The sequence below is a fragment of the Anarhichas minor genome, unplaced genomic scaffold, assembly GCF_050575085.1.
Source record: "Anarhichas minor isolate MPS153535 unplaced genomic scaffold, ASM5057508v1 ptg000062l, whole genome shotgun sequence".
NCBI classification, from domain to species: domain Eukaryota; kingdom Metazoa; phylum Chordata; class Actinopteri; order Perciformes; family Anarhichadidae; genus Anarhichas; species Anarhichas minor.
Genome location: NW_027466508.1, coordinates 10,059,841 through 10,085,779, shown reverse-complemented (window position 1 = coordinate 10,085,779; position 25,939 = coordinate 10,059,841). Strand labels below are relative to the sequence as shown.

Here is a 25,939-nt window from a genome sequence, read left to right as displayed (position 1 = left end):
ATGTGTATTACAACTTAATATATCGCGCTCCCCAAGACCTGAAAACTGATTTTGATGTGTAACATCAATGATGTCGCCTCTAAGTATATGCACATATATGGCAGAAGAGTTTGGCCTATAGATGTAAAATAAAAAACCACACACACTTCTTTGCTATTAGCTGAGGCTGCAGCTTAGCCAAAGTTCTACAAAGTTGAACCCCCCCCCCCAAAGATGCTCCATGACTAAGATGACGCATTAAAAGCTCCGCCAATAATCTGAAATGGTATACACTTCCTGTCTCCTAAGTAGGCGTGGTCATGGCACGACCATGATATTATATTTTGCAAACATGGTATATTTACACATCTAACAACCATATTTAGCATTACGAAAATGAGTTAGATGGAACGTTTGCAGATGTTAGTTGTCAGATCTCGGGAGAGTGTGTCTGTCTTTCAGGCCTGTTGATTACTTTAAGTGATTTTGATAGTAAATTCATGATTTGTACTTTGATTTTAGGGATGGGTATACCCTTTAAGATAACTTTACATAATAGTCTGAGATTTTGGAGTATGTTTAGTCACGGTAGAAGCGTCTCACATCATTGATGTAGTCCTCGATATCAGTGGGATCCGCTGGAGGCCTCCGTGGGTAGATGGGTGAGGGCAGGTTATGCGGGGCGTCCCTCCTGAGGGGCTGCTTGCCTCGAGGGACACCACACCCTGGGTAGTAGGACCCCGGGGTGGAAGGTGCATCATGGGGATTCCACAGCAGGTCGATGTTAAAGGCGTTCTGCAAGGTTAGAGGAAGAAGCTACAGATTCTGCATGTACTTTCAGGATACAGTGATAAGGTGCATAAACTGGACCACAGGATCGTCCAGACCTCTTGACTCATGGCCTGTGCAGCCTTACCTCGTCCTCTTCACCCCCGCCTTGCTCATCATAGTTGAAGACATTGTCACGAATGTCGTCTTCTGATTCCCCGACTAGCAGACCTGCTCCTTTCTTGATATGGTGGCGTCTCCCGCAGGTGGTCACCGCCACAGCCAAGAGGAGCAGCACTGCGATCCAACAGAGGGAAACCATGAAGTGCTGTTAATCATTGTGTATACGATTATAGGGCTTCAGCTAACGATTTTTTCCGTTATCGATTTATCATTTAGTCAATAAAATCTCAGAAAAAAGTGAAAAATGTCAATCCAAAGTCCAAAGTCACAATCAATAAAGAACCCCAACTGAGTGCATGATATGATCTAGACAAGGTATTCAAGTTCCAAAATGGGTTGTGTAACATATTTGCATGAAGCCTCACTATGGGTTCTGTCTATCAAACTGCAGATGGCATTAAAACTGTTTGTGATTATTTGTAAAAATGAACTCCAAAAAAAGCACATCTTCACGATTCATTTAGTTCAACTGAAAATATCTGAGGTCCTGTTTGCTTTATTCTTGTTTTGCGAAAAAATAAAAAAGTATTTTAAGACCGGACGACTCAAGACGACACTTACACAGTAGAAGTGCAATGCTGGCCATGATGATGATGAGAGCGATGAAGCTGATTCCCATACTGGAGCCGAGCACAGCCCCCGCCTCAGACTTACAATCTCCAAAGGAGTCACAGACACACACGGTGACGTTGACCTGAGCATAAGCGCTCAGAACTGGGATGCCGTAGTCGGACACAAACACCGTGACCGCATACTCTCCTGCCTGCAGCTCTTCGAGGGGCAGAAGCACCGCATGAGTATCTGAAGAGGGGGAGAGTAGTAGTGTGAGGTTAGGAGATTCACGCAAACCCCTCTCACTCCATCCTCACCCCTCAATGCTCTTTCCTTACCGTTGACCTGATTAACAGTCCAGTTGATCGATATGTCATCGGGCATCTCGAAGGTGAAGGGTGCAGCGTGCGGAGGGAGGTCTTCATCCACAGCCGTCAGGACCAGACCAGAACGCCTGCCGCCTGCGCCCCGACATACGGTGCCGCTCAGAGGGAAGAGCTGAGGGGGGAAGTCGTTGGTCTCCTTCAGTGTGACGGCCACTGTGGCAGTGGTCGACACACCGCCAGCATCTACACAGGAGAACGCAAATACACAGCAGTGCCGCATTCAGTTACAACATCTACAACAACAAATGATTTAGCCTTGTCACAACACTTGTCTTTGACTGTTTATCTTTCTGAAAAGTGCAAACAAGTCATTTTTGTTTTTATGAAGAGGTGCAAAAGCTGTAAGCATATACAAACTGACCTGTAACCTTGATAACAGCATTGTAGATATTCTTTCGAACGTTTGGAGATCGCATGTTAAAGGTTCTCTTGGCAGTAATGTCTCCCGTGTCTCTGTTGATCTCCAGCCACCTCTCGGGATCTCTGCTAATCTCATACCTGCCACAGAGAGCAGAGTTACAGCTACAGACATATAAACTGTCCACTCTAATCAAATTCATAAAAGCACAAAAATACTCTGCATCGTACCTCAGGTTAGAATTATCAGGGTCAAAGGCGATATTGCTTTTCAGTAACGTCCCAGGAGCCACAGACTCAGGGACCACAATCTGTATGGGGTCCTCCCTGAAAAGTGGAGCTTCATTCTCGTTCACGACAGTCACCACCACCGTAGCGCTGCTTACTGGGAGGTTGGGAGCCTTGTTGCTCAGGCGATTGACATTTTCCACCGTCAGAATCAGGACGTGCTCATCCTGTGCTTCATAATCCAGAGGCTGCATGACAAAAACAGAGCAGAGAAGGCTGTTTGTGGAAGGAAAACGTTGCACTGCACTGTGGTTGGATAATAAATAATTTACCAACACATAGGAAAAGTCAAATAAGCAATTTTGTTTGAGTAACTTGTAGTTTAAAACTCAACCAATAGAGAGTGTTGTTCAGTTACAGTATAGCTGAGGGCCTCCAAGCACTTTTTGACTTTAAAGGGCAAACCACCCATTCGGAAAATTCATATTATTGTTGTGCCTGAGAACAGATCAGTCCGTAGGTTTTCCATATAGAAACTCTATGGGTAGAAAAAGACGGCACTTTGACTAAGATATGCATCACAACTTTCCATAGTACGTTCCAGAAAACCTAAAATGATTAGGAAATAATGGACCCGTAAAATATAGCATTACCACAGCCACTCCCCTGAGCCATACCCTTAGTGTGTCAGACTCTTTTTGCATGTCTGCAGTGAAAAATATGGAAAAATGACAAACCAGATTAAAGAAAAAATAGGGAATCATGAGGTCAGGGTGAGGAACAAAGCTGATAGAAATCATTTGTTTTCTTATCCACTTACATTGGTCAGTGGGACTTTGGATGCATGGCAAAAATGTGTGATGAACACTCTAAAATGATCACAACCCCTCCCTCAAACTCCTCCAGTTAACAGCAGACTGTACCTTCACCACTGTCAGAACGCCCTCGTTGCTGCCAGGATCCGTACTAATGGCAAAGTTGCCTTCAGGGTCGTTGGAAATGGAGTACCTGGCCTCCCAGTTACCCGCTCCACGATCGTCTCTGTCTGTCACATTCACCCGGCCAATCTCATAGTCCTTCCTGTTCTCCACTGCTGACATACTGTACTACACGGTCCACACACAAAACACAGATCAAAAGATTCAACATCCAACTGAACACTAAAGTGATTTAAATAACAACTGAAAATATCCCTCACACATGTTGTTGGCTGAGACTCACCGCGGCAGGGCTGAACTGCGGGGCGTGGTTGTTGATATCAGAAACGTGTATGACTGCCACACCTTCACTTGTTAGTCCCATGCCCCCCATGTCAGCAACCAGCAGTTTTAATCGGAAACTTTTCACCACCTAGGACGGAGCACGGCACATATCAGTGAAATGAACCATACTATAATGATCTGCAGATAAAGTCCGAATGTTAAGCTGAGTTTTACCTCTCGGTCCAGGCCCACGTCTCTGGTGTAGATGGCTCCTGTCTCGTTGTTGATACCAAACATAGTCTTGGTGACAGCGTTGGGCGGAATGCTCTCCTGGCCGATGATAGAGTAGCTCAGATAAGCGTTTTCTGTCATTGGGTCATCTGCATCAGTGGCTGACACCGACATCACCGAGGTGCCTGACAGAAATAATTGAAAGCTTCGGTCAGCTGGATGATTCATATGTGTTTTGAAACTTTACAAAACATGTAAAAAGTAAACCCTGCTATTCTTAGAATGGAATGGATGTGCATCTAGGTGACAGCAATTTACTAACTTGGTTCACATGCAAATCCTTTTGTGTTCGTCGTGATCTGCTGTTGTTGTCTAAGTGATACCATAATCTGCATTCAAGAACCGGATAACTGTGCAGCCACTGATAAATATCATGTAGGATTTCAGTATGTCGCTTAAACCAGAAAACAAGCTGTGAACACAACACTGACATATTTAATCTAAGTTGATTTGGCAAACAGTTGCATATTTACACATGTAAGTCTAACTTCCACTCTCCCTTTTAGCTGTGGTCTGAGCTTTACCAACTCCTGAAGGAACAGAAAGTATGGGGGGAAAGTGTTATACTTCAGTCAAAGCTACTTTGTAAACTTTTGAAGCTACTTCAGGAAGAAAATGATAAAGAATTGAATGACTTTTTGGAACATCGTGGCTCAAGAAGACGCGTTTGTAATGCAGTTTGTTATAAATGGATGTACCTGGGACTGAGAACTCAGAGACAGAGCCACCAAACTGGCCCTGGGTGAAGGCGGGTCTGTTGTCGTTCTGATCCAGCACCACTATCTCTATGGTGGTAGGATTCTCTAGTCTCTGTCCACTGGGGGACAGCGCAAAGGCTTTCAGCTACACACAAACACACACACACACACACACATATACAACAGACAAACAAAAGTCAATGCTAGTCAAACATTTTTTTCTTTTTTTTTTGAGATTGTTGTTTCTTACTATTAACTACCGCAAATCTCATGCGTTCCATTTAGGAAAACATCCAACTCTGCTGGTGACTGCGGGTATTTGTGGTGCCTGTACTCAACATGTGCTGGAAATAGCGTAAAGACATGTCCAGGAGGTTTGGTTCAACATAACAGGTTGCATCACATTCATCTGGTCTGAAAGCCTCTGAAGTCTCTCCCAAGATGCCCATAAAGGACCCTCGGAAACTGACCTCTGCCTGTTTATACTAGTGTGAGACATTGATATATGCTTTGAGGCAAAAACATGGACCTAAGCTTCGAAACACGTTGCGTAAGGTCTTATTGATCGCACTGTGGCTTGTGTTAAGTACTTGTGCTTGATTGCGCTCTAAAACACATTTTAAGTGTCTGGGTGATTTAATAATGTTACTCCCACCAATGCTCTCTCACCGTGAAGCTGTTGTATCTCTCTCTGTCCAGCGGCCGCTTGCACCTGATTACTCCGGTTACATCATCGATCTCAAACAGATTCTTGGGCTGCTGGTCCACCCCCGGCCCCTCTAACTTGTAGATCACCTCACCTGTGAAGATTTTGTCCGATTTGATCTAGACAAGAGAGAGGAGATAAAGTTGGTGATCATCACAACCTCATGGGACGGTGGGGGGATTTTTAAACCGTATGTCGTAACACCAGATGTGAGTGTGCTGACAGTTAAGGACCTTGAGACAAGCGTGTTTAAACTCACAGAGTCTATATTTCATGCATTTCACATATGGTTTACGCTGCATTTTAACCACCATGTAAAAAGAGGCTGTATATTTCTCCTGGTACGGTAGGATTTATACATTAACTGTTCGCCTGTGACAGCATTAACACAACATTACATTTCACAAGCCCTTTGAACACTGGTCTCTGCCGTATGTGATCATCTGTGATGAAGAATTACGATCAGCACTGCATGGCTGTACAGCGCTGTGTTTAACTGGCTCCAGTAGTGTATAAGCGCTATACGGTCAGTCAGCCAGCTCATTGCATTTGCATGATGAGGTTTTGTTCTTCATTTTCATCACAGTCTGTGTATTATTATAACTTGCATTATATATATTTATTGTAAGGATTAATTGAACAGGATGTTTATTGGCATGCTGCAAACAAAACTCTTCATTGTATTGGGAGAAATATCTGTATTAGCGTAAGATAAACGTCTGAATACATTTTTGCGTAAAAAGAGGACTGTGGATTTTGTTCCCCATCACTTAAAGGTAAATGTGGAGGGGATCTTTTACTGGCCAGTGTAACCCGGAGGAAGCGAAGCAAGCAATTTAGACAGACTTAACAAATTGTGAACCTATATGTTAAGAACCATTTATACCAGAAAATGACAAAGCAGTTATCCAGTGATGAAATTCTGCTGTGAAAAGCTATACTTTAACACTTTTTACCTGGACAAGGTCTTCAGGAACCTGCTTGCTATTCTCCAGCACTCTGATTGGAGGGATGATCCAGTCCCTCTTCACCCTGACCACTCCCTTTCCTTGATTCCTCCATGGGTAAAGGAACTCTTCCTCTTTGTGACGAGGTTCTGCAGAGCTCCACACCTGAAGGAAACAAGAACAGCGTGAAACTCTCAGAAGAAAGTCACAGGAGCAGTCAGACATGAAGTACATGTTTTGGTTCCAGTAATTCTCCTTCATGGACGACAAATTAGGTCATTATCGATGTTTGCAGCTGTTTAAAACCACATCAAGAGTCTCCCTCAGCGCTATAACATTCCCAGTGGTCTGCTGGAATGGCTGTGTGCTAGCTGTAGCGCTGAGGCTGTCTGTAATGTGGAATTAATGGGATTGTGCCGGGCATAAGGGGCGCAGGGCCACAGCTTCAGGTTTCTCTCACTAATACACGTCTGTGTCAGCTTCCTTTGATCCGTGTGCAAATTCATCTCAGGACGAGGAAACACAAACACCCACACTCATTTCACAAGCCCTCATTCACCGCATTGCTGTCTTGACCATGTTCACACACCCCCCCCCCCCCCACACACACACACACACACACACACAACAGCTGTCGACTATGGATTTAGATCCTGTGCTTTCCCACCCGCATTCCCACTCACGCTCACAAATTCCCCTTTATGCTCAGCTCTGCACCTGACTGGGAGTTTGGGATCACCTTACGGATCTGCTCCGCTGTAGGAATTCCACAGACACACTCATATACACGCTTTCTCACACGCACACACAGGCTGATATAGTACATGCATGTGCATCAACAAAACACCCACCCACTCGCGCGTATACATTTCCGTTAGTTGCTTCCTCCTTCTCTGTGGGAATTCACCGGATTCAGCACGACTTCCCATATGTTTAACAGCTCAAAGGCATACTCCATAGAAGCAGAGATGAATGTAGATGTACTAACTTGCCAAAAAGCTTAGCCTATAAAAAAATTCTAATATAACTAAATCTTGATGGATGACCTGTTTTAGTAATACATAAGCCAAATAATGGATAGAGGATACATATGTGAGTATTTTGTGAATGGCCTGTGATCCCTGTCTTGTCTCTGGGGCCGGTGATGTGATATACTGATCCTTCGGCATGCTGCTGGACAGTGCAGGGAGGAATGGCAACCATGGCTGGCATCTGCCGGCCAAGTGAGGCTGGAGGGCAGGCTAATCTTGGACTGTTCTATAGTCTCGACCCCTACCAATTTAACTTTTTGTAGCCGTCGTCATCTCCACCCTCACAGTGGTGTTTACACTCACATTCCAGCAGTGCGTGTCACCCGCACAAATTCATCCTTGTAGCCATCTACCGTACTTAAGACATCTGCATATATGAGCTCTCATGGCATTGCGTTCATTCTGCATTGTCACGTAACCTCAACACCAATAACAGCTGCATCCCAGTTGTATTTCCAAGTATAGCACTTTGTAAGTTTGCCTGATTTGCGGCCACTTTGGCCTACATGAGCACCTGCTTCTCACTTTGAGAACGCAGACTCAGCGAGGTGCAGACGGCAGACCAGTGTGAGCTTCAATGCAAGTTCATCAGATTTAAAAACACATCGCACAACTCTTCTGCCTCGCACCGTGCTGTAGGCTCCAAATAGGACATTGAAGAATGTGTTAAGGTTAGCCGCAGATTGACTTCGACATTAGGGAAATCCATTAACATGAAGGGATGCAAGAGACTTATATTCTGTGTAAAAATGAAATATGGTCAGAACTACTTTGTATTTAACAAGAGATCACAGTCATGGTAGTTGCGCTTTTAGGCTGTACTAACTTCTGATGAATCTTAGGTCAGTGTGTTAGCATGCTAACATTTGCTAATAAGCACTAAGCAAGACTAAAGTTGAGGATGATGGGAAATCATTAGTTTTGCAGAAATTTGGTCATAAACCAAAGTATTGGACTCAAGAATGTTTGACCTGGTGATGGCCCGAGAGGATAAGGGACCACCAAAGTTATTACAGTTCATCCTGAGGAGTTTGTGAATGTGTGTACTACATTTCATAACAGTCCATCCAATACTTAGTCGAGACATTTCACTCAAAACTCCAAACGTTAACCTCAGGGTGCCGCTGCAGGAAAAGTCAGAGGATCACCACAAAGCATCTGAAACAAAGTGAATGGCAATCTATCAGATTGTTGACAAAACACGTCACTACAGTAAGAAATATAAATGTCAACCTATTGGTGGAACTAGTGGAAAAGTCAGGGAATCATTAAAGTCGGTAAGATTTATGGATATTTGTACCAAATTTAATATAGATATTTTAGACCAAAGTAGTGGACCGATACGGTAGATTCGACCATTTTCAAAATCGGTTGTAATATATTTTTTTTGTATTCATGACTTGAATTTCTCTTGTGAATTTCTGTATTCACAAGGAGTGAATATCATTAGTATTCTGTGAAAACCTTAATATGATGATGGTCGTGGATCTATGCATCACACAACTGATCAATGGACCATATAGAGCTTCAGGAAACTGGAAACAAGCTCAGACACCATCCTGAAGAATGCAAGAAATACACAAAACTTTTGGTAAATAAAGCAGTTAAAGTTCTGCTGCATGTTTTTAAGTTTGATGGACTAACGTGACCACCTTCACGGTTGCAGTAAGGCTGAAGGAAACCACAATGCCGTCACTTTTCCAAGTGATAAAACATGAACAGACCAGATAAGAAAGAACATTTTCTGAATTTGCACACTTCTTTTTCACGCACATCAGTGTCTTGTTCTGACCCTTCAATCTGAGCTAAAAAAAGACTGTGTGTGTTGGATTCTGGCTCCACCAAGTATCTACCACTGTTCTAATGTTGTTACCAGACCAGGACGCAGTAACACCAAAGTGTCATGTTGCCAATTAGCCCGGTGAGTGCCTTTTCTGACAGGCTGGGCAATGACACCACACACAGATGAACTGTTTTAGAAGCTTTTCCCAGATACTTTTACAGCTTGGCCTTTCACCTCGCGCCCTCACAGAAGTATGGACAGCTTGTTTGGGGGACGATTTTGCCCTCTCAGAAGAACCGTAAAGCACTCTGTTTGAGTGTTTACGGAGCACGAGAAAGTTCGATTCTACCTCTCTGATGTCGGTTTTGCAGAACAAAAGTCTACTGTCACATTACACAACAGTATTCTGGTTTATTTAAATCAAGAGAGGTGCACTACATTTCAATCTGTATCACAGTAAGTGTGCTTAGATTTTCAATCTGCCCTTTTTATTTATTTATAGGCCTGAAATGTAACAAATTATACCAGTTTGTCAGGCTTGCCGTCACATTTTCATCTGCCATAGTAACATCTATTTAAAAGCAACCCCTCTGAGAAAATCCACTGTAGCTGTGTAGAGGAGTATATATTACTTTTTGTCTCTGTACCAAATCTCCGTTGGCCGGAGTGTCTCCTCACCAGACATGTTTGAGTGGAACAGTCGTTCAAATAGCTCAAGCGCTCTTGTGCAGCCGAAAAGTAATGCCTGCAACATTCCTGGCGGTCCCTTCGGCCACGGGGTTAGAGGTCGCACAGGTGTCCCATGGTCACTTCTGTTACTGGACATTCAACCAGTCAGTCACCAACAGTCCTGGTCCCACACCCCTAATCCCTGCTCAGTCATGACAGCCTGGCATGGGTATAGACAGTCTATTTATGGTGCCACTACAAGTGTGAGTCCCCCTCAGAGCAGATGTCTGAGCTCTAGTAATGCTGAGCAAGGTTATAATATGAACTACTAAGACTAAAGGAAGGACTCATTAAACATGGAGTTACTGAAAAAAAAACGTCATCTGGCAACTATCTGGATTAAACTAAAGATAATTATATAATGTATTTATTAAATAGAGCATGGGGGGAAATCACATTGATGTGAAGAGGCAGTCATTTACTACCAATAAAGTGATGAACTGTCTCTTTCCTCCACTCACCCAGTATATCATGCTGTTGGGAGAAACAATACTGAAACCCACAGTACTTTAAGTTTGAGAGATCCCGAAGTTTCCACCGGTACGGAATTAATTTGTAGAAATGCTAAATGTGCAAATTATGAAGTCTTGGGTTTAAATATTTCCCTCAATGTAGGTACCATAAGAAAATGTAGGAACATACAGTATGTTACATAAAAAAAATAAAAATAAAGAAACTTAGAGAAAAACTTCAATGAAAAAGGGAGTTTAAGGGGTAAATAGAAACACGTATACATTCAAAAGTAATATCTTTACCCATTTAAAAACATGCGTTGACTGTCTTTTTGTGGTGACTGCCTTTTAAACACCTTTACATGAGTTAATTAACTTACTCATGGGGGATAGATAATGTGACAAACCCATCAAAACATTGCTGCTTATTCTTGTGCATGACCTCTTAAACAACAACCGTCATCACTTGGTCTTCCGTGTCTCAGTGCACAAAAAAAAGGAAAGGACTTCACCGTTCTTTAATGATCTGGAAGTTGCCTCTCTACCCTTTGCTCCCTCTGTAACTGTAGTCAGTGTAAAACAGCCTACAGGTATCCACACCCAGCAGGACCTGTGATTCGGACTCTAAATCCTCTGACTGATTGTTTCCGACGAGTGAGACCTCAGCGGCAGCTGGCCGCTGCTACAGACTCTTGATTTGTACTCGATTTCATGGTTCAGAAACGTCCCACTCCTCTTTCCACGAGGGGGATTACAGAGCGGGACAAATGGCATCACGTATGCATCTGGGAACAGCTGTGGCTGCTGCTCACTCCTCAACACAACATACACCCAGCAGGCCAGTTCAAAACAACACCAGCTCACTGAAAATTAAAAGAGAACAACTGAAAGCTATCAGGTTACACTGATCGAAGCCTTTGGATTGGATTGACAGCTGTTGATCGTTAAATTAATTGAAAAAACAAAGTAACACATTTTGGCCACGTGCAACCTAAAGAAGATGTGTGCATTCCGTGCAGTGACACAGCAGGTAAAAGCACAATTAATCTGGTTTGTGCAACTTTTGTTTAGCAGGTAGCAATTTGTCCTCTTTCAACATGGAGAAAAAAAGCGACTCAAGATTCTGTAAAAGGCCACTATTAATGATGAAGATTCAACCATCAGAGGAATACTCCACCAACCAGTGGCAGAAAACTAAATGAAAAAGGGCACCAGCTGCATGCAGTGGGGCACCAGCGTGGAGACAGTTTTATGGCATGTAGGGCAGCCTATATGGCACTATACTGTTTTCTCCATTTAGGGGTGCCAATTAGTGCACTTTATCATGTTTTCTCCACTGGAAGGACACACCAGAGGCCACTTTATCATGTTTTATCCACAATAGGGGCATACAAGAGTGCACTTTTGCTATCTATTTTGAACATGAGGGCACACGTTGCTCAACAGTCTTGAAAGGTAGCTTTGAAATGTTTATAGCTTCTTTATTAGTGGAGGTTTGGATTCACTGCAGTTTTAATGGATTCCAATGGCTCACCTGAAGAAAGTGTATTTAGCATTTTATTGGTAAAGTGAGGACTGGTTGGAATGGATTTAGATGTTTTGATGCTTGTGTATTTGCTCTGATGTTGGGATACCATACGGGTCCACTAACTCTGCTGTTCCATGTGAAAGAGTCAGGTAGAAACTTCTCAGAGCCACCTTTCAAGCCTCCACTATTTCAAACTCAAAAGATAAGTGGGGCAGATTGATCGTATGTAATACAAAGTACAAAGAGTCAGTTTTTGTTTATTTGGGTATCTTGGGCTTGTAACATCTTTGGCATTTGAAGATGCAGTTTAACCCCATATCTGACTCAGCACACAGAGCTTAAGCAGTTCTCCAATATCTGCATTCAGCCTGTGGACTGCTGGACCTTAAGGTCATACTTCAGGGTTTACAGCTCTTTCAAGTCACACACAGTGTTATTTATTCATGTTTGTATGATAGGTCATGAGTACAATTATTCATGAGGTCCTGAAGATTTGACCGAAACATCTTTTGTGTAATGTCATTAGGGGCGTAGGCCTCACTGTGACCATGTAGAAAAGATACAACACAGATTTTGATAGATTTTTTTCCACCATAAATTAGTCAGAGAATATGAACATGAACCAGAAAAGCAGAATACATTCACCATGAAGGCTTTCAACCACACAGATACTGAAAAGTCGCTGTAACTTTTAACAATAGACAAGGCCAGACACTTCCCTGATTGAGAAGATCTAAATTATTCATTTCCGCAGCTACAAAGCATCTGCAACATTTACAATGAATTATAGAGCACATCGTAGCAAGACTTCGCTCACGAATCACCGGAGCCAACTCACTCACTCACCCTCCCAACCTGGGCTCCATTACTTCTCCAAACAGAGAGAAAGACTGATGGTGGTTGGAAGTGCTGTTGGTAATATGTCAGTTTACATTGTCATCCATTTTGGATCTCATAATGGCGTCTGTTGACAGGGGCCACTAATGATGCCCTGAGCCTTGTGTACACATCTGGGGTCTCGTCCTCCTCAAAACACTTCATCACCCTCTTTCCAACCAGGATGAAATGTTTAGATCAGCTGATTGCAGAGCCAGTTTAGTGCCTCGATTGCTGTTTTGTTGAAAACATCACTCAGGTAAAAACATAAACTGTATATTTGAAGAGTGGTGCAGCTATAGGTTATGCTCCAACCAAGATGACACTCTGAAGGGCAGGAAGTCTTGGGAGGGGGGGGGGGGGGGGGCTTGTAGTACACACTAGAGCTCAAGTGCAAGTGGAATACCTTTACAGCAGCCTAGCCAATCGGTTCATCACCTGTTGTGGCCCTTTTCATAGCAATCAGAAAGTGGAGACTCTATTGCTCAGACACTTGTGCTCTAAGTTCTTTTCTAGAGTCAAGAGTTAAACTAAATCAACAACTGAAGATAATATTGTCCGCAAAACACAGAAAACAAACACAAAAAGTACACATTTTGTTCCTTTTAGTTAACAGCAGCTATGAAGAGATTTTTCTTACCTGACAAAGCAGAGTTCCCAGCACACACACCATCAACATCCGTACAGCCATCCTCAGTACCTGCACTCAGAAGCTCAGTATGAACAGACCTCTGGTGACTGAACGATCTGATGCTCCTCCACTAAGAACTGGGCTCCTGAGTGGCTCTACTGGGCAAAAAAAGGCCAAACTCTCCAACCCTGAAACCTTCCCCACTCTTTCCTTCTCTCTATCCTCTTGCCGTCTCTCTCTCTCTCTCCCTCTTTTCCTCTGCCGGCGTTAGTCTCTCACGGCTCCTCCCTGTCCATAGCTGGGGTATGTATCACAGTCGTGGGGTAAGGGGTTAGAATTTCACCAGCAGCCCTCCCATGTACCCCAGCACATGTGCTGTCACTCACAGGCCGATGAGAGAAAGAAAGAGACAGAGAGAGAGAGAGAGCGCGAGAGAGAGAAACAGACACGGACAGAGAGAGAGACAGAGAGAGAGAGATGAAGAGAGAAGCAGGGCAGCTGCTGGTGGTGTAGACAGAAACACTGTCTACACCATTTAAAAGTAAGTAAACCGTAACACTTTACAAAAGAATTGTGCTTTACAGAGAGACAAGAACATATGTAAAATACGGACACATACAAAGTAGAAAATATGTAATTATAAACAGGTTTTCAGTTTACAATGATGTCAAACAGAAAAGCAGAAACGGGAACAAACAGAAGCTGAAACCAGAGTATGTTTGATTTTTATTTGTGTCAAGAAATACTCACTTATCAAACAATGAATGAATTAAAAAAACGATTTTTCTGTCTATCGACTAATCAATCAATCGACTCATTCAGCCTTACACAACATTATTTTGTAACTCGCAAATACATCCAAAGCACAACTTTTTTGAATTTCTACTGAAAAGATTTGAAAGCAAATTCCCATCTTCACTCATGGTACTAAGCTACCACGACCGACCATTTACAGTTTTTGTTCGATCTGAAAAACTGCCAATGATGTCAATCTTAGAAATAAATTGCCACAACAATCAATTCAACTGATCCTTGACCACACAGAAGTCTTTTGATATCGGTTGCTGCCACACAGAGGAAAACAGAAATTGAAACATTTCGTTTACAGCCCTCACTACACTCCACAACACACTGTCTTGTTTAAAGCCTTAAAGCCTTAAAGCACTTGCTTTCTTCTTAAATCCGTCTTGTCCGGATCAACCTTCATGTCGTAACCTCGCTGTCCGAAGCGGTCTGTGTCGTGTCCTTCCGGCACGCATTCACAACATTCAGCCAGAACTCTTTGATCTGCTGCTATTTTGAACACTCGTGTCAAAGCAGACGATGAAGATCTATTGTGCTCAACGGGCGATGTCAAAGCAGAGATTGGCGCGTCTGCGATGCTTGAAATTTGACGGAAACACCGCCATGAGTGACGACGTACGAGTGTTTTAGTCGACCACCTTCCGTTGCAAGAAGAGGTGGTTGTTGTCCAGAAACAGAGTGAGAAAGTTAGTTTGCTTTATATGTTCTCAACCTGCAGGAAAGATGTGTTTGGCATTAGGAGACGGTCAGATCTCCTAAGTTCTACTTTCGACACCCTATCAGCAAGTCTGCCCTGAAGGTCAAAGGTCGATACGGATCTTTAGAAAGTAAACAACTTCCGAACAACGCTGGCGTCCCTCTCAGATACACTCCTTTACTTGTGGCACAGACACCTATTCATGTTGAAAACCAATAGTGAAGACTAACATTAGGCATCACAGTTACAAACAAGGAATCAGCCACGCAAATAAAACTCTCCGAGTTATGAATGCATGAGATACTGTTGATACTACAGTCTAGAAACGCTCATGTTAGAAACTAGAGCAGTGAAATAATTGAGTGCATCGGCATGATGACTGTGCTGAGTGGGTGTCGGCATGCGTCCATGTGTTGTGTGTCCATGAGTGTGTGTTCTGGTATAAAGGGGTGATTTCACAGCACCTGTCTCTGTCATTTCAGGCAGAGGCAGTTGGCAGGAGGCGCCCTGATGTTTCTCTTCTTTCACCACACGCACACACACATACGCACACACACACACACACACACAGCAGGCTCTCATGCCAGAGCACATGCACACATTTCATGTGGTGCCGGAAGGACGTAACGCGCCCATTGGCTAGTCTTCATCGGTGTTTCTGTAAAAGTGATTCATGAGTGTGTCTTGTAAATAAAACGAGTTTCAAAGATGATGCTGAAGTTTAAAAGAATACTGAAACCTTTTCTTAAACCCTGCCTGCAGAGACAGAGACGGCGCTCTGCTGCCCACTGCTGGCAGCAACAACAACTCACATTAACTCAGAAAGATCAGTTGATTGATTACAGCGGGAGAAGCAGCCTATTAAAACTAAAAGTGTAGCAATGATGGAAACTACCATTAAAATATCCTGATCGCTAGTTTTACATCGCTACATTATTGAATCAAATACAATTCATTACATTTTTGTTCGCTTGGGAACAGAACAAGTTGTTCATGTAAACAAAACTTCAGTGGTGGAATGTAACTCTAATACTGTACTTATGTACAATTTTAAGGTACTTGTACTTTAATATCTATAAACAGATTCCGCATCCACATGCAGCGTCGGTAGGCAGCAGGACAAGATTTTGGTATCGGAGGTGTTCTGGTTTCCGTTTGTAGTTCGAGTATTATTGACCAATCACAATGGAGCAGGCTTTGGCTGAATGCAGGAAAAAAGCAAAAGAGGAGATTCAGATAAAATATCAGATCAAGATTTGACAAGCAAAACATAGTCGTTTATGAAATATGACACATAGGAACAACAAATACTGCATAATAAATACATTTACTTTTGATACTCAAAGTTAATTTTGCTTTGCTTGCACTTTTGTAACTTTACTTATTTTACTTGACTTTACTATTTTCTTGTCTTCTCTTGCATAAAACCTTCCACAGTATATCAACTTAATTTCAAATTTGACCGGGATTGGTGCGCTGCAATGCCTTGAGCTCTCTAGGTCACTGTACTTGCTAGTAATACAGCTCATCTTCTGGTACTGCAGTTTAAGTCATTCAGGAAGAAAGGAAGACCTAATCCAGCGAGTGAGAGAGTTCTTTTAGCCAAGTCAGTTAACAATTCAAAGTATTTTACACTTTGGACAATATCATTGCAATTTATGGATATTGCAAACTACACATGTTCATTACATATAGGAAGAAAGACGACGTGCAAAAGCAGAATTTGTGCACTGCACCACAATTACTGAGGACTCTCCGACCCAGTAGAAGACGAAATGAGATGTTGAGTTTCAAAGGCTTTTTGGTGCAGGGTCCCGCTGAGGCGATAATAGCTGAGAAGACTTGCGGTGCTCTTGAAGCTGTAGTCAGATCCCTATACACACAATACTCCTCTGAACATACAGGTGGCTCGAAGCCCCACTGATCAGGAAATAGGGAGCCCAACCTAGCCGTCTGGCTCACCAGGGAGACAGTGAGACAATTATTGATGATCGGAGGGGGGCAGAGGAAACCTGTACTTGGTTTTCACTCTATATCACAATGACAGGGACACTGGGGAACCATCTGGAAATCCACTATTATTAGTCATAATGTCATAAGTTGATCCGCTTTAAAAAAAGAACAAATAATATAAGACCTAAATAATATTATTTATAATTCTTCTAACAGAGCTTAATGTGGAAAATTCTGAGTTTTCGCAGTATGAGGACAACTCTCCTCCTTAAGGGTTGCTTCACTTTGTGGATGCTTCAGCTTGTGTCTCTTGATGTTTGTCTGGGAACGAGTAATTCAACCATTCCTTGTGTTGAAAATTCAATACTTCATGCTTGTCTTATAATTTTGTTCAATAACAAAATATATTGGAAAACCCCTTCTACAGGAGAGCTAATGCAACTCGACTTATGTCCTACTTTATTTTAGGGTTATTACTACGGTTCTGTTTGCCTGCTTGCCACCTCGACAGGAAGTCAGTTCCAGTGCCAACAAAGTATTACAGGCTCTAAGCGGCTAATTGGGCCAAAGCTCTCACACCCTTTGAAGAGCATTGCAAAGCACTCATATCATGTCTGCATGTATAATGTAGAAACTGCCATCATCAGTGTGACTCATCGATCGGCTGCCAAAACATTTGCCATAGTTGCAGTTTTGCAAAACGTTGCAAATTTGTTGAACAACGGGTATCACACGTTAAAATAAAGTTTTGTTTAATTTGAGCATTAATGCTTTTAAAATACACTCATGTCCTGTCATATTCCATTTCTATATTAAATGACCTGCAGTAAATGTTGCATTTTTCAGGAACAGTTTGCATTGACGAGCAGTGAAACGGTGTTTATCATCTGTTGTCCCCGTACAGATGTTAAAGGGCTTCATATAAACTAAATGTATCACTCGAAGCTATGAAATTGTCTCATTTACATAAAATGAAAACGGCAAAAAATATTTTTGTATTTGGAAAATAACAAACCAATTAAACAAATGAATAAATAAAAAGCTAAAAAGTTAGAAAGTAGTTATTTTTTATCTCAGCATAGAACACGGGAGAGTGAATAAGACATTACTTTGCATCAGTTTGTCAGTTTCGACTGTTGACTTCTATCCATGTATTTATTCTGTGCCTTTGATTTTGACGGCAACATTTTCTTTTTGCAGCAGACGTTGTGACTCTAAACACCTGCAGAGGGCAGTGTTACATCAGGTAAGCATTCAGCTGGAGAGCAGCGGAGAGACAGGAAACACATGAGACGTGAAGGTTTGTCTAATAAGAGATCCGTCTGAAGAACAGAACAAATAATGACCCTGAGGATGACTGACTCACAATGCAACACTTGAGGCAGCAAAACATCACGGACACAAAAGCCTTTGTGTCATGCAGCAACTATACACCAAATACAAAAAAGATGATAATGGTCTCTGCATTATAGTCAGCTAATGAAATTGTTTTCTATAATGTCTCTGACCGTGTATCTGCCTTCAACTCATTTACATATCTGTAAATGTCTTTGCCAGTGCGGGAAAACAACAGCGACTGGAAAGCCTCGAAACAGCCCAATGCAACATTTCCCGAGGTGAGTGTCTGAGAGCGGGAGGTGGTTGGGTTACTGCAGCTCTGCCTTCGCCCCAGTCAGCCTCCACCGTGGTGGGTTGCCAATTAGAGCCAACACATATGACACACTTGACTCCCCCGCTTGAACCATGGCTGGAGATAATAGGCCTCTTCCTGCAGCTCAATCGATGGCATACTGTCCCAGGGTGGATGTCTAGTGTACACACACACACACACACACACACACACACACACACACACACACACACACACACACACACACACACACACACACACACACACACACACAAAAGTAACTCTTTCTTTCCCTCTTATCTGTCACATAGCTGAATGTGAGCTTTCTGTTTCTTACACACACACACACACACACACACACACACACACACACACACACACGCACACACACGCACACACACACACACACACACACACGCACACACACGCACACTAAAGCTTTCTGCTCTTTCTTTCTCCTTTTTTTTTTTTCAAACCATAAACAATAACTTCCAACCAGACAAATTGACCTCATTATTCACAGTGAGATAAGAAACGAGTGAAAAAAAAAGCAACCTTGATGCACAGTGAAATTATTGGTACATAAATAGCTAATCCTTCTGCTTAGTGTGTTCATATGTCAAGGTAACCCCACAGGAGGCTGTGTGAGGGCACCTGAGTCATGGGGATTACAGACATTAGGGTAATGGATATCTGCTGTGAGCGGTAATAGGCAGACACCTTGCATGAACTTGCTCTCGGTAGTCCGGTCTCGACATTGTTGCTTCTGACTTGCATCTTGATTTGGTTGTTAGACCTTGGTTATCGATACGGCGGGGTCATAGCTGGCTAAGCAGGAGCATAAACATTGCATCAGTACAAATTCTTCGAGCTGTGTGTGATGCAAACCCACGCATATAACAGTATCCCCTCAGCGCTGAGACCCTGATGCTCACTTTCTCTGGAAGAAATGTGTGTGGAAGTGTGCGTTTCTGTGTGTTTGTCTCATCGGTTTTGTGTATGTAGTCGAAAAATGAGCAAAGGGAGAGGAGCGTTTGGGAGTCAGTGCTGCTCTTTGCATGGCCGGGGGAGGAGAGATGGAGAGAGGAGAAGCAGTTAAGAGGCGTAGAACTGCGGAGGAAGGCCTCTGCGTGGCTTTTTGGATGGGGGGGTAGAATTGAGGTGAGGGGTGTATGGGGACGCGTGTGGGGTGGGAGGTGGTTGACAGTTGTGTGCGCGCATGAGCCTAATCTGCCTCCATCAGCTGTCAGAGTCGGGGGATGTCAGGGCTACCGGGGCTCCTGGTCCTCCCTCTCGCTCTCTCTCTGTCCCTCGCTCTCTTCACTGGCAATGTCATGTTGTCAGCCCACATATGCTTGTCTGCGGGGGGGGTGTAGGGGGGTCGGGTGGAGGGGACATAGGCACATGGGCAGCCTCCGTCTTTTTCCTGTCGCTGTCGACACTTGTCTTCTTGCCTGATGTTGTTCCCTTTTAACCCCTCCAGCTCCCCCTGTCCTCTCTCCCTGCTGCTCTCCTCTCTCCGTCTCTGCGTGGAAAACATCAGAGGCGGCGCTCAGTTGAGTCGAGCATTAAACTCACAGGGCTTTTACTTCTGGCATGATTTTGTCCCCCTGCCGCTCTCTGCTCACTTAACATCACAATAGATTTTGGAGCCTCTTTAATTCCTGGTGCTCACGACATTAAAAAACTATGATTGAACAACAGCATGTCGGCAACAGTGTCCATGTTAGTTCAGAGACGTCGCTTAGCTTATGTATTATATTTGAGTCAGAGAGCTCATCTGAGTTTCGATCTTTCAAAAAAGGTTGTTCATCAACATTTAATTCTGTTCTGAAGGTATTTCAAAAATCCTTCATAATATGCCAAGTTCCTTAAACAAATAAAAAATAACATTTTTGTCTTTTTCCAAATCCAAATAAGGATTTTAGCCGCACATGAGGAGTTATTCTTTACTCAATTTGTATAACAACATGAACCAATATGAAAAATGTTGTCTTCAGTTATACAGTATTGGTACATATACTATTTTCTTTTCAATAGTGTATATTTTGGGTTAGAATAGTTGTGTTGTTATATAGACGGTTAGAAGATTCTTAGAGGATTCTGGAAATAGAACAGCAGTAAGTGTTGTTAAGCGATCCCTGCAGAGTATTTGTTTTCTGGAAAAAAACAGATGTTTAGCTCAATGAAACGTAATGTGTTTTGAACGACAAACAAATTCCATTCATTTTTACGATGGAGGCAAAAATCTAAAAACCTGGACAAATGAATACAAAGTCTATCTGCTTGGCTGGATAACATCACTTATTGTTGTAATGTGAGTCAATCAAGCATTTCTACATTGTTATTATAAATCTAAAACAGTCAAATGTTTTTTTCACTCATCATTTTCTGCTATTTTGGCATTTTATTCCAATAAAAGGTGGTGTTACATTTTTTTTATAAAATATTTAAAATGTTTTTTATTTCAAGTAGTATGATGCCATTTGCTTACATGATGCAGGGATTCATGAACTATAACTACAATGTGGTTTTCTTTGTCATTTCCTTCATGTCTGTGTATACATTTCTTTGTACACTGCTTGCTATTTTTTACTGTGTTCATTTCATGTAACAGACAATTTAATAGCTTTGAGTAATACATTTAGTTTCTATGGAGCCTTTGTATCTAAACAGGGACAACAGATTAAAAACAGCCATGCTACAGTTTTTCTGCGCATCAATGTGAACTGTCCCTGAAAAATCAACCATTGGGCTCATGTGTCCTGAGCAACGAGAGGCCCACATGCCAATAACAGCAGTCAAGCGTTTATATCTGTATGGGTAACGCTGCTCTCGCCCCAGTGACCTGCCCCTGGCACTTGCCACAGGGGGCTTTGAGACTACCTGTCAATCAAACTCGGAGTCCTTTCTCTGACTCACGATGCGAGTATCGGCCATCTCATTGCATCCCATGGCCCCCATCTCCGACTCCCAGTTTCCACACAAAGATGATATCTCTATACGTGCCGACTGGAGCTCACCGCCTCCCTGTCTCTGCACGCATGTTGTATGTTAACCATAAATCCCATGTACTGTACATTTTGTCTGCATGAATGGATTATAGTTCTGTAGTACGTCCACCTACAGGCGGCAGCTGTGGTTCCTTATTGAGCCGGGTTACGACCCTGTCTGAAGATTTCTAGTCTGCAGGATATTAATGCTGAGCAGCTTTAAGCAGGAGCAGGTCAAGTCTCACATTTTAGCCTCTGCAGACTGCTTGTGAAAGGAGGGATTTTTGTTAAAGTATTAGAGTACTGTGCTGCCTTCAGTGCTTCCAGAAACTGGGACGATGTCCGGATCTTAAAGGTGTTTCTAATTAATATTAAAACTTTAGCCTCAGCAATAATATGTTTGATTCATAAAATGTGATCAATGGCATGAAGATTTCATGAGCAAGCCTTGTGCGTCTACATAAAGTTTTCACACCCACACCTGCACGCAAAGACAAAACACATATATACGCTAAATGAAAACTCTCCCTGTCACGAACTAACACAATCATATACACACACACACACACACACACACACACACACACACACACACACACACACACACACCCCTCCTGGCTATGAGTACCCTTGCCCCGAGTGCTCCCTTGCTGCAGTCTCCATAGCAGGCAGGGAGAATGTCTGAGTGCTTTATGTTTGCTGTAACACAGAGTCATCACTGTCAGAGCCATTGATTTGTCAACAACATAGTGATACACAAGATGGATAATGGCCCATCTTGTGCACAGTTGCTACATTTTTCTGGACAGCCAGGGAGCATCTGTTGTTTTTTTTTTTTTCCTTCCTCCTCCTCCTCTTAAACCTCCCTCAAACCACCCAAACACACCCCTACACACACACACATCTTTGCAGTTTGAAAACAATAAAAGAAAAGCAATGTGTCTTGTTCAGCTACTAAATAGCTGTCTGGTTTGTGTCTCCTGAGGTGGCTGCACATCAGTGGCTAGCCCATCTATCAGGCCAATGCATGGCCCTCAAACCTCCAGGCATAAAGATGATAAATGCCCCACCTCCTCAAAAGGGCAAGGAAAAGGATGGATGGATATGGAAAGAGAGAGACAGATATAGAACTCGAAATGCAGTGATTGGGGGAGAAAAAGTGGGAGAAATTCAAGAAGAAGACAGAGAGAGTAGAATCAAAATGTCTCAGAAGCTTTTTTCACTCGCTCTTTATAAGTTCAAACTTGGCTTGGTTATAACTTAAGTGTTTACTAAGTGGAGATTTACGCATCACTTAATTTAAATCGGTTGCACCACACAAACAAACTAACTAGCGCTCACATGAGGTGAGTTGTTGGCCTACTGATTTACACCCACTAACCCATGTAGCTAACTGAACCAACTGACCAAGCTAACATTAGCTTGCTAATACTGTGCATGACATGTTCAGAGTGAAAAGTTAAAAAAATAACGATATGAAATATTGGTGAGATATATGACCTGACACTTGGTCAAAACCTTCACAAAAATAACCTCAAATTACAAAACGTCAGACTAATGCTAACCGCTAGCTAAATAGGTTAGGTTAGCAGAATCAGATATTTCACTCTTACTCTAGACTGCATGAGACTTCCTGTTTACAGAGTTTCCTATATTAACTGCTTACTTACAGTTAAAAGCGTTAAAAATTTGCAAAAAGAAAACGTAAAAAAATGTATTTCTTTGTATATTTATATCAAAATTCAATCATCTTTCTTCTTATAAAACATAATTGCGCTACGTTCTAAGCCTGCCCACTTTTTAGCAGACAAATCAAATACAGAGGATTTGAATTAAATCCCTCTTCTAACTGTACACTGTTCAAATATTCTGTTTTACTGGGGGATACATCAAAGTAAAGACGCTCTAACTTTCGTTTCACTGGAACAATAAATAGGATTTGTAAGTTGCGGTTTGTAACCACAACATTGAAAGTTGGCCTCACCTCTCCGGCTCAACAAAAGGTTCGGGTGCTCGGCAGTAAGAAAAAAAGCCAACCACAGATTCACCCTCATTTTGGAATGAGCTTTGTCTGCTTGGCGTTTGGCATTGCTATATTTACTTTTTCGGCGCGGTGTCCGTCATTTTTGTAGCCTACGATCTGGCTACGTTTGTATTAAGGTTGAAGCCCGGAAACGTCCTGAACACAGCAAAATGAAAAGAAAAGGAAAGAGAAAAAACACCACTACAAAGGGATGATTGAGAGGGATTGTTTTTGTATGAATCTAACAACTGTCTTTTAGGAAAAACCTACTCACTGTGCCTTTAAGTAGAACTTTATACACTTGGATTTGTGCACAGCAAGGACAAGCTAGTCCACGCTCCTTGCGCTCATTCCCTATTCCCTCCACTATTTGATTAAACAGTACTTTCCCCCCCCATTCCCCCTTATCTGGGCTGTCGCTGCATGAAGGAGCTATCTGCTGTGTGACTGGCACACTACTGTCTGCTGCCTCTGATAGCATTCCACTTTGGTTAGGTAAATAGCAACTTAACTGAACTGAGACTATTTAAACAGTCTAAATGTAAGGAGATTAAAACTGGCCAAACAGCGACTGAGCACGGGGATGCATCGCTGCTAGTTATGCACTTCTGCAAGAACGAGAAGCACACACGCAAGGTTTGTGCGTGGCAAACACAAATTTCACAAAGTCAAACAGAAAGACACCGGCATCAGGGAGACGCTCAGCAAAAGACGGACGGAGCGAGAGGACACATAGAAGCAGCCTTTAGTTGTTTTTGATGCCTTAGTGCCCCCTGACCTATAAAATCTCTGTCTATGCTTACAAAATCTCCACACAAACACAGACACACACGGATACAAATGGCATGAGGCAGGGAAAGCAGGATGGACCTGGGGACAAGTTTCCGCCTGGACGCCCTCATATGCGAGCCAGTCCTGCACTGCTCTGCCCACAGGCCTTTCCAGACTGGCCAGTCGAGTGAGCGACCTACCCTGACTCTAACACTGTGTGGCAGGGGGACCTAGAGACAGATGTTCCGTGCCACTGGCGTGGTGCTGAAGAGGATATGGTACCCCATGTGCACACAGTGTGTGTGTGTCTCTGAAGACAGAGAGACAGAGAGAGAGAGGAGGAAGGAGGAGGAGCTGTGGTGGGTAGCTGGGTGGTGGAGGTGGTGGTGAATGGAGGGGTGTAAAAGGAGAAATAAATCAAGTCAAAGCAATTTGTGGCAATGGCTCTGCTGCAGTGTCATTAGGAATCCCGTCACGCAGCAGCTCCTCTGAGCAGTCAGCAGACGCAGGTTGACAGCAGGCCAAGGAGGAATTTTAATTCTCCCCTGTCTCACAGCCTCCACCTCACATACATCGCCTAACTACTGGCCGGCCCTGCCAATAGGAGCCTTCAAACTCATCCTCAACACTACCGGCCCCTCCTGGATTAATGGCTTTTTCAACACCATAATAATACACGATCGCTGCGAATCGTCAAGCAAAACTCTGTTTGAATTTCCTTGTACTTTTACTGAAGTTTCACTCACAAGTGACACATCAAGCATGGAGAGAATGAATCTTGTTTGCAGCAGCTTTTAAATCAGCATATGTCACTATATACTATGTCACTATACTGTGGTGTACTAAATACAACAGATGATGCCATTCAATGAAATAATAATCAAAGATTTACTTTAAAACATTATTTAAAATAGAAACAAATCTTTCTTGGCTTTATTTCACAGCGTTTCAAGGAACATACATCGATTATCTACTTTATTAACATATTATCAATATCAACGTTTTGTCCAGGATATTCAGATCAACTTGCCTGTATGCAGTCATGTGATCACCTCTCAGAGGCAGCTTTGAGCCACGGCACAGAGCTGGTGTTCTCAGATGATGTAATTGACAGTTTTTATATCCACTCTTTGCCTCATTCTGCATCGTGCGTAATGATTTCCAACATTCCCCCAAAATGATTGACATGACACGACTGAGGGGAACTATTTTGATTACGTTACAGATGACATTTCATGGTGCATTTGACCTTTAAATAAAAATCTGCTGGATGTGACAGAGATAACGTCTCTTATAGAAACCGCGCACCGGGCCGAGTGACACAGACACAATATGGACGTGTGTCAAACCAACAGATCCAAATCTATGTTATGGGAGGATAAGCAGCACAAACTGAGAATGTGGTAATAACGCTGCCACGAGCAGAGCAGGGCAGAGTAATGCAGAACATTTCTCCTCCCAGCTGCCACTTTAATGAGCAGACAAAATGGCCACCGTTGAATAATTAATATGCGGGTCCATTAACAAGGCATTAGAATGCATTCTATCTCTTATTGATTTTTTCCTGTCTCTCTTTTCTTTTTTTTTGTTGAAAACTTTTACTCCATCCGTAGACCACTCTGCGTCCAGCGCTTGCGAGAGTGAAATATGGCTGCTGCTGTTTAAATGTCAGCTTTGTAATTACACAAGGAGCCACGAGCTGGGCTATCCCACGGCCTGGGGTCCTCTGATTTATGGTCAG

At 42.8% G+C, this 25,939-nt stretch overlaps 2 protein-coding genes across 3 annotated transcripts in view; both read right to left on the bottom strand.

The window, feature by feature from the left end:
- Window positions 1–25,939, bottom strand: part of cdh15 (cadherin 15, type 1, M-cadherin (myotubule)) — a 31,579-nt gene that overhangs the window by 918 nt on the left and 4,722 nt on the right. Inside the window, exons 2-13 of the mRNA XM_076077618.1 lie at window positions 6,307–6,462; window positions 5,314–5,469; window positions 4,645–4,789; window positions 3,890–4,071; window positions 3,675–3,803; window positions 3,377–3,559; window positions 2,457–2,701; window positions 2,230–2,366; window positions 1,821–2,051; window positions 1,492–1,731; window positions 896–1,044; window positions 583–774 (exon numbers count right to left, since the gene is read on the bottom strand). Of these exons, the coding sequence (XP_075933733.1) occupies window positions 583–774; window positions 896–1,044; window positions 1,492–1,731; window positions 1,821–2,051; window positions 2,230–2,366; window positions 2,457–2,701; window positions 3,377–3,559; window positions 3,675–3,803; window positions 3,890–4,071; window positions 4,645–4,789; window positions 5,314–5,469; window positions 6,307–6,462 (2,145 nt within the window). The remainder of the gene's footprint in view (window positions 1–582; window positions 775–895; window positions 1,045–1,491; window positions 1,732–1,820; window positions 2,052–2,229; window positions 2,367–2,456; window positions 2,702–3,376; window positions 3,560–3,674; window positions 3,804–3,889; window positions 4,072–4,644; window positions 4,790–5,313; window positions 5,470–6,306; window positions 6,463–25,939) is intronic.
- acsf3 (acyl-CoA synthetase family member 3) overlaps window positions 14,041–25,939 on the bottom strand; it is a 46,696-nt gene continuing 34,797 nt past the window's right edge. For both annotated transcript variants that reach the window (XM_076077856.1, XM_076077857.1), the window contains one exon: window positions 14,041–16,029. The gene's annotated coding sequence lies outside the window, so the exon portion shown is untranslated. The remainder of the gene's footprint in view (window positions 16,030–25,939) is intronic.